The 17470-nt window shown below is 39.4% G+C and overlaps 1 protein-coding gene across 23 annotated transcripts in view; it reads right to left on the reverse strand.

Annotated features, from left to right (window-relative positions):
- OXR1 (oxidation resistance 1) overlaps positions 1–17470 on the reverse strand; it is a 226494-nt gene that overhangs the window by 46575 nt on the left and 162449 nt on the right. For 16 of the 23 annotated variants that reach the window (XR_014942466.1, XR_014942465.1, XR_014942467.1 and 13 more), the window contains 2 exons: positions 6137–6219; positions 756–863 (listed from right to left, as the gene is read on the reverse strand). Coding sequence is in view for 20 of the 23 variants with exons in the window: in XM_085537069.1 (XP_085393195.1) it covers positions 756–863; positions 6137–6219 (191 nt within the window). In the remaining 3 variants the exon portion in view is untranslated. The remainder of the gene's footprint in view (positions 1–755; positions 864–6136; positions 6220–17470) is intronic. The other 7 variants (XM_085537076.1, XM_085537072.1, XM_085537074.1 and 4 more) reach the window with 1 other exon arrangement.

Genomic DNA, 17470 nt, shown 5'->3' on the forward strand with positions numbered 1-17470 from the left:
GTTGCTACCTGCTCTTATAATTAGTCCCTTCCCAGCTTTCCTGTAGGCCCCCTTCAGGTACTGAAAGGCTGTCCCTTCAGGTACTTGAGGCTGTCCCCCTCAAGCCTTCTCTTATCCAGGCTGAAGAGCCCCAACTCTCTCAGCCCATCCTCATTGGACTGTTTCAAATAAAAGACTAATACCAAACAGCCTTATCATCTACCCTATCACTTCTTTCCAGGCCTGGCTTTAAAGGAAATGAAAAGGGCTGGTGGTAGAGGGGAAAAAAATTAATAAATAGGACATAAGCAATACGGATCTAAAAGAAATAGTAACAGTATTTCACACAGCCCTACAAAAATGACAGCAAGCTTTAAGGTTGGAATGGAAACATTAGATTTACTGAAGCAGAATTGCAAGCAGTAGCATGCAGTCAGAAACAATGTAAGCTATGCTATGAATTTATTTTCAGAGCAAGCCATTGTAGATAGCTTGCTACATTCACAAAGCATCAGTTTACCTTGTGCCGAGTGTCACTATGTCATTAAGAACGAGTAATCAAAAAAATCAGAGTTTCTTGATTTTAGAGAGAGGTGGTGTCATTATTTGCTCCTTTTTTAAAGTTATTTATAAGGCACGAGGAACTCACAGATTAGGAAAAAACTGAAGAAGCCTTTTACAGAAACAATAAGAACGCAATACTTGCTCTGATAGAAGATGAGAAATATGGGGGAAAGAAGTCTGCTGATTAAGTAACATATGTAGTATAATAGTACCTGTCCAGGAACGACTGCTCTGGAGAAAAGCTTATTTAATTGAACCAGTTCATTGGGTGTTGTATCAAATTTCAAGGCAATACTGTTTAAAGTATCTCTCGATTCCACCTGTATCAATTAAGGGAAAGAAAAGAAAAACAAAATCAAATCTGTAAGCAGTTAGTTCAAATACTAGTTTATGACTTTTAATTGTATGCGGATTTTCTGAGATTTTTCATAAACTTTGTCTCTCTATCTTGGGCTGCCCCTCCTGGTTATTAGTTTAATTTAAGCCAGTATAATAACACCTGTCTTCCCATTCAGATTCCAGGAATCTCTGTCAGTCACACAGACTGGGCTTTAGCTTGGATATAGCACCACAACTCCTGCTGTGCAAGTTCAATGCTGGGTACCCCTGGATATATGCATACATTCTGTGAAATAAGGCACTCGCATCCTTCCTTTCTTCATCCTCTCTTCTCCATTCTTCAATTACAGAAAAATTGTCAGTCCCCAAAAATGCTAATACACAAGCTGACTATTGGAATAAGTTTTTGTTAATCTGATTTTCAAGTAAAAATCACTGAGATCAGCAAAACAGGTCAACTGCTATTAAAGAAGACTAAATACAAGCATTTTTGAGTGATTTCTGAGTGAAGAAATATTTCTTTTTTCAAGGTCTTAATCTCACCTTTGATCTTCTTTCCATCTCCCAAAATATATCCAGTATTAATCAACAGAAGAAAGCAGAGTTTATTTTTAAATACCATCTATTAAAGAGTACATAGAAAGTATTTAAGGATAATGATAATCATATGATAAGGAAGGGTACAAGTAGAAGCTTATTACAATAAAACAGGGCTTCATAAACACTGTACCAGGGAAAAAAAAGAAACATTCTATCAGTTAAAAAAAATACAAAGCACTATAAGCAAAAGAATATTTTTGGGTCTAAATACAGATCACAGCAACAAAAAAATCCCACTTCCTCCAGCCTTAAACATCTTTGTCCCTCAGCTTACACCTGCACGATATATACCTCTTCTAATACTTACCAATTATACTGAAAAAAAAATATTTACCACAGGTTTAGTTTTCCATCTATTCACTGAAGTTTACTTGAAAGATACAGAAAAGAATCCTTTCTCTTTAAGTGCTTCTACTGCTTTTTTAAAAAACATAATTTTCAAGGGATAAGAAATTCAAAGGGGAGAAAGTCACCTACACATTTTCTTCTTTCTCTGTTCTACACACCTGCTCTCAAGAACACAAGTGTATATCACTAGTTGATTGCACAGCCATTACGATATGCATTCTCTGTTCTTCATGCTCTTCCTTACAGACATGAGTCCCACATCTTGTGGGCCCTGTCAATGCCTGACAAACTTACAAGGTAAAAATACCTCCCTTCTGTTTGAATGAATCAATAGAAGAAGAACAAAAAGGGAACAGGGTGGGGTGAAGGAAGGATCACAAAGTATAGAGCTTTTGGTAGTAAAAGTAGTAGGCCCACTTTACATCCAGCCACACAGGTAAATGTAGTGCTCAGAACCGAAAGACTAAAATGCTCTACTTCCATAAGCATACTGTATCATGAAAAGCATGGAGGTTTGCCCTGAGGTAGCGTGCTCCCAACTTAACTCTATTTTGGACAGTTTCAGATGAACTAACACATTCTACGGAGCAGAACATAATGCTTACTGTTATCAGCAGAACGTAACAAGACATTGATTTTTCACAGAAGCAGTAAAGATTATGCCAGAATGTAAGTACACATAATGTAGTTAATATTGAGTGATTAAATATTTAACACCAATACATTTTATTGACACTGTGAGAATAGCTGGTAAATACACCTCGTATCTGATGTCAAGCCCAAGTAGAACATAGAGCATTAAAGAATTGTTCCTCAAAACACGTTCCCACTTGACTGTTTCCAAGCTTGTAACTGAAAACAACGCTGATCTAAAAGAGCTTAGGAAAATGAATACTTCATTGAATTTTTAAAAGTTACCCCAGGATCCTAATGGGCCCCTTCCAACTCAGAATATTCTATTGGTTCTATGCTACTGAACACATCTTGACATTACAGGAATTTCAAGAAAGCATAACTGATAAAAGAGCAGAAAACATTCTTTAAATACAGAATAAAGTTGCCCTGTAACAAGCACTACATGCTTCAAAGACAATTATACTTTGACTGAAAACAGAAGGTAGGTTAGGATACCAAGTACCAATGCATTAATATTTGTATAATTACTTACTTTACTATAAGTAATAAATTCATACATTATGGTACCCTAAACTCTTTTCAAGATTTGAAAGCAAGAGTTGAATAATTTCCGAACACACAGAATTTGTTATTGTTCTGCCAAGGTGTATTTGTCAGCCTGAATTCATTAAAACAAAGGTACTGCCAAAGAAATGGCAATTTGCTTTTTTAGAGTTATTTCTGTGCTAGAACAATTCTTGGTATTGGAAGCTGCCATTAAGGAAACTACCAAAGCAGCAAAAACCTCTTCTGGTACTTCAGGTGTGAATGACTTCTGCACCACACAGTACTACAGGTTCAAATAGATACGCAAAAATCTCAGTATTCTCATATCCTCCTTTCAATTGGTACTGAAGCAGAAAGCAAAAAACAATACTCTTCAGTATTTGATCACAAAGCATAACACTTAGATGTTTAACAGGGCATTTATTCTTCTAAACTTTCAGAAGAATATCTGCTGGTATCTCTAAGCAACTGAAGGTGTTTAACTAAACATCATACTGTAGCAACTGCATAACAGGAATCACTTATTCAGGACTGTGCTAAACTGAACACACCAAGCTCCATTTTGTACAATAACTTCTGCTAAAAAAAAAACCAACAACACATTTTAATACACAAGTAGCTTTCCTACAGTCAGTAGCAAGAGCTTCTAGTCAACTGTGTTGTTTAACTACACAGTCAAGTTCCTATCCTTAGCTTCTTCTACCTTCTGTACTCATTTACATATGTATAAAAATAAGCATGAAATTCTAAGCCTGAAAAGCAGATCCTACACATATGACTAGGTAGAGCAATAGATACTTAAGATCCAAATAGTCACCACAGACTGGGAAAATAACTCATTGAGAGTAGCTCTGCTAAGTAGCACATTGAGGCCCTGGTAGATTAAAAGCTAGATATGAGTCAATAGTAAGCATTTTTAGAAGTTCACCACTATCATGGCTATGACAAAATAGGGGTGGCCAGCAAAGAGGGGGAAGGTGAGCATCACCATCTGCTCTGATCTCATGAGGCTCCCCCTGGAGTACTGCATTCATGCCTGGTGCCCCCAGCAGAAGAAAGATGTGCAACTGTTGGAGCAGATCTAAGAGGAGGTCTATAAGGATGATCAGAGTATTTAAAGACTAGTTCTCCAGGAACTGGAAAGAAACCTGAAACAACAGTTAAAAGATAACTAGAAAGAAACAACAAAATTAAAGATGGGAAGACTAGTAAGAGGGGTAAGAATGAATGGAATCAGAAAATACCATTGCCAAATGCTTGGGCACACACCAGTCAATATTAGATTATGATCTTATCTAATTTTTAAAAGGTCTAATCGCAAATACACCACCTAAATTTAAACTTAAAGAGCTAGACTACAGGGTCATAAAGTAACACATCATTACTGTGATGCACATGTTCTAAACAACTCAAAATTGAAAAAACTATGACAGCAGCAGCTCAGAAATTCAGACAAGAACGCAGCCCTGGCTTTGAAATGAAGCATCAAGGAAAAAAAAAAAAAAGTACATAGTATATAGGAGCCCAATCTACAATCACTCTAGAAAGGCACATATCACTTCTCTACTTTCAAAATATGTGCAGTCTAGCAAGACAATTCCAAATAGTCATCTGAACTTCAAGTCTAGCAAATTTTCACCTGTTTGATGATCACCACATTAATTCTCATAGTAATTTTCATTCTTACCTCAAGGAATTCAGGCGGCAACTCCTTGAGGTAAGAATGACAAGTCCTTGAGGTAAGAATGAGAATTACTCCTAATTTAACATGAGCAGCTGCATTCATGAGTCACTGTAGTTCTGTTCTCAGCATCCAGACGAACTTGTTTCTAACTAACACAAAAGAGTATCTAGAAGTTGGACTTGCACCAAATAACTATAAAAAGATAAGTTAGAAGAGTGGCAGTTCAGTGGTAAGAACTCTGGCTTAAGACTGTGTCTTAAGACTCTGCTCTACTATACACTTATGTCTTTCTTTAATTGATAGCAGACTCTTCTCATGACTCAGACCACATACACTGTCTCTGGAGCTTATTCACTATTTCAGGAGAAAAGCACAGTCTTTATTCCCCAGAGAGTTGAACAAAACCAAGAAAAATCACATTTATCTTTCTTCAATAGCTTGAATTTAAACAACAGACATTTCTTTTGAATTTCAACTTAAATTCTAGCCCATACTAAAGGCTTTCTTGAGTTCCCAACAGGAATCAAGCTAATGGAATGAATCTTTAATACACACATCCTCTGACTCTCTCCAAATTGCTATCACAGACTTCATAGTCATTAAGCCCTATCAGTTCAGTTTGCTGTAGCAGTAAGAGTTAAGTTTTCCTTCTCTCATTCTTAGAATAAGAACAGCAAGAAATCAAATAAATTCTCATTTTTAATTTACCCTGACCAGTTCCAAAAGCATTCAAAAATAACCATGAAAGCTTCTCCTGTTTTAATGCTACCTCTACAACTATTATTTATAGGTTTATTTCCAGTGTATAACACAAGACAGATAATTCTCACTTCAGTTTCCCTTAGTAACCACAAACGTGAAAAGCTGACTGCAGTACAGTTTGAGGGTCATTTCAAGAACAGAACAGGCAGAGAAAGGCTCCATTTTCAGATACTGCAAGAAGATGAGATCTGTACTACAAAAAGGTATGGATCTACAAGGATTATTAGAAGGCAGCTGTAAGGTCAGTATCAAAATGTAGCCAACCTTTTTTCCCTACCCTGAAAAAAAATGCTGCATTCTATTTTTCTCCTTCTGATTCCCACAGTTTACTAGCAGCACTGAGAGCAGGCAACGTGCACGTGATTTTAGCTAGTATTACTAATTGTTTCTAACTGGTTACGTAAAGCTGAACCATTTAACATGTTGATTGGTGTTGGCAGTTTATTATTTTCTCTTTTGAAAAAAGCAGGAAACTTATAAAGAAGAAAGATTTTTAAAAAAGCATTACTCAAGTAATGCAAGCTATCTAATTGCTCATTTTTTTTAATAAATAAGCCATCAGATATACAGATTCTGAGATTAAAGGCAATGCATATCACCATTTTGCCTGTATTTTGTAAAGATACTAAATCTGCACTTGGTTTGCAATGACATTCTAATAATGAAGCAGCAACTTACAGAATATTCAATCGTCCCTTTAGGCTTTTGAAAAGACATTCGTCGCCCATCTTTCTTGTCTGCGGTCTTCTTCTGGCCAGTGTCTGAAAGAAATTGAGGTAATGCGCGTGTTAAATTCATTTTCCTCTCAGCACTGTCACAGGCTGCTGACTACAGCCCCGTGGGCAGACATCTAATTCACTGGTTACACAGCTTGCTCCCAGTGATTCTGTCTTACAGAGAGCCAGCTGCTAGGATAACAACTTCATTCCCTTGCTATGCTTTAAGCATTTGACCAATATAAACCACCGATAACTAGGAATCAATTAACTGCCTAAGTACTTGCTAGTATCCAGGAAGCTATTAAAGAAGAAATACTAAAGAGGCAATCTACCCCATTAGCCTTCTGGAAGTACTGTGTTTAATCGGTTTTCTATTACAGCCAGTCTGCTTTTGTCTAGTGGGCAGGTGGTCTGGAGTTCCGGTGTGTTTGAACTAACCAGCTTTTTTTAAGCTGCATGCCGTTTGGTAAGGACAGAGTGAGTATTTAAAGCTTTTGTGTGAAAGGAAGTGCATTCATGATTAAGTTCAGAATTATCCTGTTTATAGCAAATGTCAGCAAATACACTCTATGAATAAAGAGTAAGATACTAAATAAATAACACAAGAACTATTCTTATTGCTGCTTCTTATCTTGATGACCTCCATTCCATGAACCTATCAACAACGTGTACTTTAAGTACATTATAATATCAAGCAGATAAGTCAAAAGCTATCATGATTAAGACAACACAAAAGTGCATTTACATGATTCAACAGAAACTACTTAATACTTTAACTTTACAACAGTGTATTTTTATTATATCCATCTATGGGCAAGTGGGTTTTTTTTGTTTGTTCGGTTGTTTTTTTTTTGAGGTGATTCCATTAAGTTGCACCTCTGCTACAAGGCTTCCATCTTCAACAGCAGCATGTCTGCTACTTAGGATCCCAAAATATTTAATGAATGAGATGTCATGTTTCCATGTTGCACTGATATTATTACAGTATTGTTTCAAAACATTCAAATTTCTACTGCCATGCCTGAATATATTCAGTTCAGTATTTCAAAACACTTTGAAAACAAGAAACAAACCTTACAAAACATATTCTTTTGCAATCCCTTACCACACAATGAATGAGGGCAGAAAGCATGCTTTATATTTAGTTAAGCTGATAAGTACTTTACAAGAGAATTGTCATTAAACTAACTCTACGTTTTATATGTACATAAGTCACTTCAAACGTGATGCCACCTATTTATTCCCATAGAAACTTATCAGATATAAACAGCACAATACTGACAGAGCAAATTCCCAGCTACAGAACAGTATGTTTCAACACAGTCACCACCATTAGCTTTGCATTATTGTCAGCAATGAACAAAAATTGGCATGCTGCACTCAAATCTGCACCAGCTGAGGTAACCCACTGTTCCACAGCTGCTTTGACAGTATCATAGATTAGGAAAAAATTTCCCTTATAGTCAGTCTTTCATCAGCCCAAACTAATGGGAGTCAGCAGGCTCTGAATCTAGGCTATATGGCAGGTATTGCAGGACAGTCCAGGCAACATTGGCAAAGTGCTCCAATCTTCCAACTGATATAGGACCTGGGAAGGTTCAACCTATACTGTCATATCACCAGCACTGACCCCAACATTGGGGTCATAGGAGGCATTACTTTCAGAGCAGTCCTCATAATTAATCGAGCAGGAATGCTCCCATACTCACAAGATACAGAGACTAATTATGGTAAGTTTTAATAGTTATGATCAATAATGAAGATGTTAAGCCTATTTTCCAACACCCTCTAAGAGTTCTTTGTCTGCAAAACTGTAGCTCTGCATCCTGGCATCTTCATTCATTACATTCAAAGGTACTTCTTCCCTAAATTACTAATTATATCTTAATAAATAAATAAATAATGCCTAAAAGAAACATTCTCCTCTTCAAGGAGAAGTCTTTTCTTGCCACAGTTCCTACCTGCCCTTGCACAACAGATGTAATCTTGGCAAGCTGTGAAACACTGCCAACAGCCACTAGACCTGTAGCTGTTTTCCAGTCTTCTTAAAACTTCACCGGCAGCCTCATTTTCTATCCACAGCAGTCCAGTTCAAATACTCTCACACAAAAATCAAAAGATACAGTGAGACAAAATGAATTCACTCAGGACCCCACACGTACTTTAAAAATCTACCCATTGAGTAGGTCTCTATTGGAAGAAGCATCTTTACCTGCCACCATTAGCTAGAAATATACAAATCCTGTACTGCAAAACTTCTATATGCATATATACACACTTAATTTGCATATATGTATCTTTTTTACTCCCTAATTCATACTTGCTTTTCAAAGCAGATGGACTCACTGTGCATCAGTCTTCAGTACACCCAGGTAACCTAAGAAAAATAACAGCAAATAGGGCAGGGAAAGAACCTGCTGCAAGCACAAGCAAGGAAAGCAGGTCCCAGGAGAACTCTCAGCACAAGGTACCCAGAAGCAAATACATATATATACTTCTAATTTCCTTTTTAAATGTGCCTTACCTTGAATGCCTACAGCAATAATTCTGACCTTTACTTCAGCGCTCACTTTAATTCTTTCCCTCTATGACAGTGTTATTTCCTGCTCCCTGTTTGAATACAGGATGCTTCACTTCTGACTTTGACCTAACTCCCCCCCTGGGGCAAGAAGAGACAAATGCAGGTAGCACTTAGCTACCTTTGTGCCAACTACCTGGCTGGCCAAGCACAGGACAATGCTATTTAGACTCCAAATCTCTATCCATACCAAATGGATAAGCTATCTACCTGTTCAATGAGAATCTGTGCATGTCACCAAAAGTGTCATAAACTAAACTAGGTAGTATTTCAACTATGGAAATGAGCCAGAGTAGCAGAGAGATGCATTCTACATCCCCCATGGCATATTGTAAAGCCTCTAAAACTCTCACACTCAATACATAGGCTATTTATTTTTCAAAGAAAAGTCATATAATCTTTCAGCCATTCTCATATTCCTAGTGCTCTAAGAGGCAAGAAGCTGAAACAACTGTCAGAGCTGGATGCAGGGGTCTGAGAAGACCCTGGAACCAATGTGAATCAGCTTTATCTTTTAATTTACTTTCCTGGTGAAAACTCTGTTCCACACGAGTTCATCTTAGTAAGCTGCATGCAACCAGCCAACAGTGAGCCTGCTAGGCTACAAGAGGCTGATGTTCTCAGGTGTAAGAAAGAACTAACACCATTAATCATACTGAGTCATGCAGGACCTCAGAAGTCAGTGTGCTTAGGAAGTGCACTTGTTAAATGTTACCAGATCTGTAGCAATAGTGCTTCATACAAACAAAACTCATAACTGTTTCCTCACGACCGTTTATAAGCATCTAAAGAGCGGGATTCAAATCAATGGGGGTGGATTCTTTTTGCTGAAACGTAACAGAGCACGAGGCAAAGGGCAGGAAGTGTAACACAGGAAGTTCCACACTAACACAAGGAAGAACGTCACTGTCAGAGCGACTGAGCACTGGAACACGCTGCTCCGAGGTTGAGTGGTTTCCTTCTCTGAAAATACTTAAAGCCTGCCTGGATGCCCACCTGTGCTGCAGGGGAAAGCTGTAGGAGGAGGCTGGGCTCTGTCTCTGGAGGTCCCTTCCAACTCCTACAATTCTGTGACCCTATGAAAATGAGACATTTTATAGCATTTGAGTTGATGCTTTAATTCTAAACTGCTATTCGGTAGGACTGTGTCTCTACCACACCTTGAAGTCTTAAAAAAGAAGAGTAGGTGTCACATCCACAAATAAGGAAGTATTTGAACTGCGTAGGACCTGCCAGACTAGCACTGGAAAGATATAGAGGAGAGAGTGCAAAATGACATGAGACCAATAAAGTGTGAAGATAAGGGAACTTTGATCTTAACAGTTAACAGAAGCTAAAGACTACTTTCTAAGTGAGAAAAATTAATACTTAAACAAGTATCCTTGGAAATAGAGCAAGCTGAACAAGTCATCAACCAATTGAAATTATTTGCAATTAGTAGCTGAGCTTAGTAGCATAAAAAAGATGAAAAAAAAGACTTTATTCTTGCAAAGAATAACTGTACATTATACATTAGATTTGTGCGAGTTTAAGGAGAGAGCAAGGTAGCAGACTTGTAAAATGCTTGTCAAGGGCAATCTTTTGTAGGATCTTATAAAACAACAAAAAAACACAGACAGAACATATGAAGATGATCAGGGGGCTGGAGCACCTCCCTTATGAGGACAGGCTGAGGGAGTTGGGTTTGTTCAGCCTAGAGAAGAGAAGTTTGCGGGGTGACCTCACTGCAGCCTTTCAATACCTGAAGGGAACTTACACCTAGGAGGGGAGTAAACTCTTCGAAAGGGCTGACAATAGCAGGACACGGGGAAATGGTTTTAAGTTAAAAGAGGGAAGATTTACATTGGATGTTAAGGGTAAGTTCTTCACTAGAAGAGTGGTTAGGCCCTGGAACAGGCTGCCCAGGGAGGTTGTGGATGCCCCGTCCTTGGAGGTGTCCAAGACCAGGTTGGACGGGGCCCTGGGCAACCTGATCTAGTAAATGTGTACGTTTGGTGGCCCTGCCAGGCAGGGGGGTTGGAACTACATGATCCTTGAGGTCCCTTCCAACCCAGGTCATTCTGTTATTCTGTGATATGGGGTAAAGATTAAGAAGTGATTCACATAGGGAAGTAAGAAAAGTAATCTTGCTTTGGAAGATTCTCTAATACGTTGTTGTTTAGCACCATGTGACACTATTTTCTAATTGAAGAACAACTGATAGTATATTTTTATTAGATTCATTCTACTCAGTAGTAATTAGATCTTTAAAATCTTTCTGGTTTTTTATAGAAAACATTCAAGAAATCCTTATAACGCATAAGGCTTGGAGATGTTCCCCTACTTTGCCCCTGAATTTCATACAGGAGGGGCTGCAACTCAGCAGAGCCTTTGACTCCTCTGCTTCCACTGTTAGATAAGGACCACTATTTCCAGTTATCCCCCCATGTCTTAGGGAGCAGGGGGGTAAAAGGAAAGAGACCCAAAAGTAAGCTACAAGATGTTAGGAGTTACACGCTTGCTAGATGAAGTTTCAGCAGCCCAGACCAATACAGCACCACAAAAAATGCCTTCTTCAGTCCTCTCGCTCACGCTAAGCAGCTGCTTCTCACACTGTGACTCAGTCTTTCCTGGCCAGTCATGTTCTCAAAACTCTTATCACTGCTCTCATGATTCTTTCTTCATTTTTCCTTAATGAAGAGCCCCAAACTAACTGCGTGTAAGACCATGTTAATGCTACATCAGCATTTCAAGCATTTCATAGAAGCTCTTTCTTACAACATGAACTCAACACCAATTCATCCAGTGATCCCCCCTGGTAACACAGGGTCCTCTTTCTGCTATCCAGTCAGGTGTACAGCACTTAAGCAAAAATAATTAACCACATGACTTGAGGATTAAAAACAAAAAAACACAACCCAACCAACAACAAACCACATTCAGCAGAATCAGATTTAAGGCATCCTGTATTAGCAGGGCACTTCTCCAAAAGGTCAGAAGACTTACAACCAGCTCCACATGCAACCCTTCTGCCACTTATGCCACACTAACTTTCTTCTGAAAGAACATTTCACAGTCAGGGTAAGCAGAAATGCTTTGAGTTTCCAGATTATGCCACAGGGTGTGTTAGTAAGCTTCCTTCATTGTTCCACCTAAGTCTACGTATATAGTTTAATACATCAGAGACTACACAGCTGCATGCTCCGCCTACTGTAGAACATTTTTGCAGATCATATGGATGTGACAATGAAACATGCAAGTTAAAAAGAGATGAATACAAAGACGGGAAAGGAAGTCAGAGATGCTTGGAAATGAACAAGTTAACTGTCCTTCACATTCAGATATTTGAACATTGTACACCAAATCGACACAATAGCACATATGCAGTTTGAACAGCAAGTAGCAAAAATCAAGCAATCTTTAGGCCATAGTTTTATGATTTTACACCTGGCTTTTTCACATCTAAACCAAAGGCATTTCTATACCTCCCTCCCTGCTCTCCTACCCCCCTCACCCCCAGCTCAAAACCAGGGAGCTTATCCTATTGATGATGAAGACTTGTGCTCCAAAACTGCTCTGCAGATATGCAAATAGATCTGCTACGCATGTGAAATCATAATCAATGCTTCTGTAGATACCTTACTGTACACATTTAACGTGCTAGATCTGCAGATGACATTGAACTGAGGAGAGCAGTCAACATACTGCTTTATAGGACTGCCACTCAAAAGGATGGAGACAGACTGGAAGAAGAGGCTGAAGGAAGCCTTATGGAGTTCAAAAGGACAGCAGTGCCCTATATGGAAAAGAGTTCCTTGTGCTATGTAAGCCACCTTTCCATGTCTGACCCCATCAGCTTTAAAACTGCATTTTTCTCTTTTTCCAGTTAATTCTAGCACAGCACGCTAAAGCAAAAAGTGCAGTACAAAGGATGTGTTACTAGAATGAGCTGTACCTAGATTATAAACTAATCCATAAACGACCAGAACACAAACTACACTTCAGTAAAACATCCATATCAGAACCCTACTGCGTGGTAAAGACTGGATTAAAAACTGTGAACTGTGCCAAAGACTAGATAAAGGGAAAAGAGAAACAAATTAACAGAACAGAGGGATATACTAATGAGTTCCCAATGGACTAGTTTTAAAAGCAATTTAATCACACATTAGAGAACAGACTTGGAAGCTGATGGCACATCAATAGTAGAAGATGATGACAGCAACATGAGGCCAAAAAGGCTGGAGAAAGCAAATAAGGTGAAGCATAGCAGTACAAAGCACAAAGTTCAGCAAAAGATCATTTAATATCACATACACAGGGAACACAATTTCTGATATAAACCAGCAGCACACAAGTCTGAAAAGATTGTGCCTATATTAACATATCACAAGATGACTGAGTCATCAGCCTGATATGTTCCAAGATTACATTTTCTTCTTATGCCTCTATCAACTGAAGTATTTTCAGACGTGAGAGAGAAGCACTGATGTCTTACTAAAGGGTGCTGGTACATTTTACATATACACGCTGATTTAGATGAAGTCCAAGAAAGCCTGGAGAACTGCTGCTCCTCAGTTTGAAGCTCCTACCGTGCTTTAACACAGATCTGTTAAACTTAAGTTCCTAGAAGTTAAGCATGTAAGTGGCATAAAGAGAGAAAATAAGAGACCCTTAAAAAAAAAAAAAAAAAAAAGAAAGAAAGAAAAAAAAAAGGTGGAATTTAATTTTATTACTGCTTTATCCCAAAACTTAAAGTAGGACTTTATTACATGCCCTAACTCTGCCCTCTGTATTTCTACTGCTATTCCTTTGCAGTACAGAGCAGGTACAAGACACATGGATTACTGGATAAACTGTGTATTGTTATCAGCCAAGAGCTGATATGGAAGAAGTGTCAATAAATCCACAGGCCACTTGGCTGAAAACTGAACAAACAATTAAACCCAGGGGAGAAAACACAACACAAGGCCTTTAAAAGAAGGCAGCAAGAACAATTTCCCCAGCAGACTGAGTGAGAGGATACCCTGAACCAGGGAGTTCTGAATGACTGATTCTCATTTCTTCACCTTCTGTATTTAAAGATACACTGCAGGAAGTCAACACTGTTCGCGCAGTCTGGCTCCTCCCTTCACAAATTGACCACAGACATGAGTGGAGAACATCTGGGAGGGGCTATGAGTAATAGACCACTATTACCAGGAAGAAAATTCTTCAGTGCATCTATTCCAGACTACACTTTAAAACAGAGGTGCTGTCAACATCAAATCAGGTCAGCTGGGGCTTGACTCAAGGAAATAAAACTTTAACTGATGGAAAATCAGCCTGTCATTTGTACCAGCCACGTTCTACCCTCCTAAAGAAATTCTTTACACTGTCCAGTTTAAACCTCCCAAGCCAGAACTTGTGGCTGCTGCCCCCTCTTTTATTATCTGTTACTGCAGAGAATTTTCATGCCCCTTTACCCCTGAACTGCTTCAGCCTTCCTCAAGGCAAGACTAAAGGCTTTCTCTCAGTCCCTCATAGGTCATATACTTTATGCTCCTAAATACACTGGTCCTTTTCTGCTAGACCTACAGTTTTGCAGCAGCCTTCTTGAACTGTGCTCCACAAAACAGGTCACAGTAATACACATATGGTCTCACAAGGGTCACAGAGACGCAGCAAAATAACGCGCCTTATACTGCCAGTCATGCTCTCTTCTGTAGCAGATTAAGCAAATGGTGGAGATTTTGGATAGGGTCCAGAGGAGGGCCACGAAGATGATCAGGGGCTGGAGCAACTCCCCTATGAGGACAGGCTGAGGGAGTTGGGCTTGTTCAGCCTGGAGAAGAGAAGGTTGCAGGGTGACCTCATTGCAGCCTTTCAATACCTGAAGGGAACTTACTCCCAGGAGGGGAGTAAACTCTTCAAAAGGGCTGACAATAGCAGGACACGGGGAAATGGTTTTAAGTTAAAAGAGGGAAGATTAAGGTTGGATGTTAAGGGGAAGTTCTTCACTAGGAGAGTGGTTAGGTCCTGGAACAGGCTGCCCAGGGAGGTTGTGGATGTCCCGTCCTTGGAGGTGTTCAAGACCAGGTTGGACGGGGCCCTGGGCAACCTGATCTAGTAAATGTGTATGTTTGGTGGCCCTGCCAGGCAGGGGTTTGGAACTACATGATCCTTGAGGTCCCTTCCAACCCAGGTCATTCTTTGATTCTGTGATCTGTGTATTAAGTTATAAGACACGCTGCTGGCTCATTTCAGTAAGTTCAGTATGAATTAATCTCAAATCAAACTGAAAGTTCAAGTTAATAATTCTGCAGTGAAGATAATCCTTAATCACACATTCCCTAAAGCCTCAAGTCTCATCTTCAAGTGAAGAAAAATACACATCACTCCACTATATGAACATCTATGATATGTACCAACAGATGACAAAAGCTACACGGCTATCAAGCTGCATGGTACAGTGAGTACAATGGAAGGAAATGATGCCATCCAGAGGGACCTTGACTGGCTTAGTAGGTGAACCCATAGGAATCTCATGAAGTTCAACAAGGCCATGCACAAAGTCCTGAACTTGGGTCAGGACATGCAGACAGAGAATGGACTGAGAGACCCTGAGGAGTTTCTGGAGAGGTGTTAATGAGAATCTAAACATATGCTGGCAACACACACTTCCAGACAAGAAGGCCAGTGGTATCCTGGGCTGCATTAAAAGAAGTAATCAACAGGGCAAGGTAGGCGATTTCCCCCCTCTGCTCTGCCCTTGTGAGACATTTTTGGAATCTCTGGAGTACCGTGCTCTGGGAGAGCAGGACAAAACAGACATAGAGCTGTTAGACCAAGTCCAGAGGAGGCCACAAGGATGCTCACAGGATTGGAATACCTCTCCTATGAAGAAAGGCTGAGTGAGCTTGGGCTGTTTCATCTGGAGAAGGATATGAGGAGACTTCACTGTGGTCTTTCAGTACCTAAGGGGGCACACAAGAAAGCTGGGGAGGGACTCTTCATTGGAGAGTGTAGTGACAGGACAAGGAGTAACAGCTTTCAATAAAAATAAGGCATGTTAAGATTAGATACAAGGTGGAAATACTTTACTCGGAGCATGGTAAGGCACTGGTACAGGCTGCCCATAGAAGCCATGGATACCCCAACCCCAGATGTGTTCAAGGCCAGGCTGAATGAGGCCCTGGCCAACCTGATCCAGTGGAAGGTGTCCCTTCCCATGGCACGGAGCTGGAATGAGATACCCTTTAAGGTTTCTTCCAGCCCAGTCTGTGATTCTAAGTTTCTGTTCTTACGTTTTCCCTCTAAATCTAAGCCACACATACTTACCAGCAAGGAACTATATGCTGAAATTACTGATAGCACTGGTCTTAAAGTTGGGTACTTCTCTAGAATTCCTGTTTCTCTTTGCACTTTTTTTTTAATTTTAATCTTTTACCACATTCATCAGAAGACAGGATATATTTGTAAAGTTACATCAGTGGCATGCTTGCTGATACAAACAACATTAACTGGTCCAACAGGTTTACAGCCTCCTAGGGCACTATTCAGTCTCCTGACCTCGCCTTTCTCCCTTTCAGGAAGGGACAGAATCTGTTCAGCACACACCTGAAGAAGGATATAGGTTCACAGTACCTATTAAAATACAGCATTTGACCAGAATTGCTTCCCTGAATTTAGATATCTTACAGTGCACTGCATATGTTCAAAGCCAAATAAGAAAACGTTAAATACAAATTTAGTGGTATTACAGGAACAAAGCTGAGATACTTTAAGACGTAAAAACAAAAAGAATTGAAAACAAAGATACATTTGTTTCAGAAATCAAGGGCTGGCCCATTTCACATGAAGTATGAATAAGCTTACATATGGAGGAACTATTCTAAGTAAAAAACAAGCATGGTCGTAACTGAACCATGTATAGAAAATAAGCACTGAAGAGTTCAATTGGAAAGTTACAAGGGGGAAATGCAGTAGTAACAGGGCTGAATCCAGAACACTGGGAACAGTAAGAATTTGACACTTATGTTTAAGTTAAGTTCATGGTACCCACCTTTGAGTTGATATTCAACCTCTACTTTAAGTACTGTAACCACTGAAACAGCTTCCACAGCACAGCACACCACCATGGCACAGGCAGTTTCTAAAGCCCAAACACTTGCTACATGAAGATTCTAAACTTGATGAGATTTTGCTTCTGCCTCTAAGTGACCTAAACCATGTGAAGAAGACAGCATGGAGAGCAAGGATCTAACTGCCACACACGACATGCTTTGCCTAGGTTAGGACAACTCAAAGGATGGCTCTGGTGAAAAGGAAAGTCAGATTCTGTGCATGCAGAAAATCATATTGCATTTCAGAACAGTAACCACCCTTCACTAATGCTGACATTAAATATTACACTAAAAATATTTTGGGAAATACACTCTGTGCACAAAGCCAGAAGGGAAAAGAAAGATATTACAATGCAGTCCAAATTAATCCTTTGACCCTGAGCAGGAAGCAGAAACAGCCACAGGAGCTTCTCCCTCCAACTCATCATGTATTACAGGAGATACTGCAGACTTTTCAACAGCTGAACACCCGGCCTTGAAACTGCCTGAAGACACCTGAAGAGTCTTACCACAATTTCACATCTGAGAAATAACATTAGCAGTCTTTGTTAACAACCATTTAAGAGTGGAGGCCTTATTCAAGGTATTTTATCTCATTGCTGAAATACATTGACATCTTTCTCACTTTGTT

Source organism: Coturnix japonica, chromosome 2 (assembly GCF_054131305.1).
Source record: "Coturnix japonica strain WE chromosome 2, WE-NBRP24, whole genome shotgun sequence".
NCBI classification, from domain to species: Eukaryota; Metazoa; Chordata; class Aves; order Galliformes; family Phasianidae; genus Coturnix; species Coturnix japonica.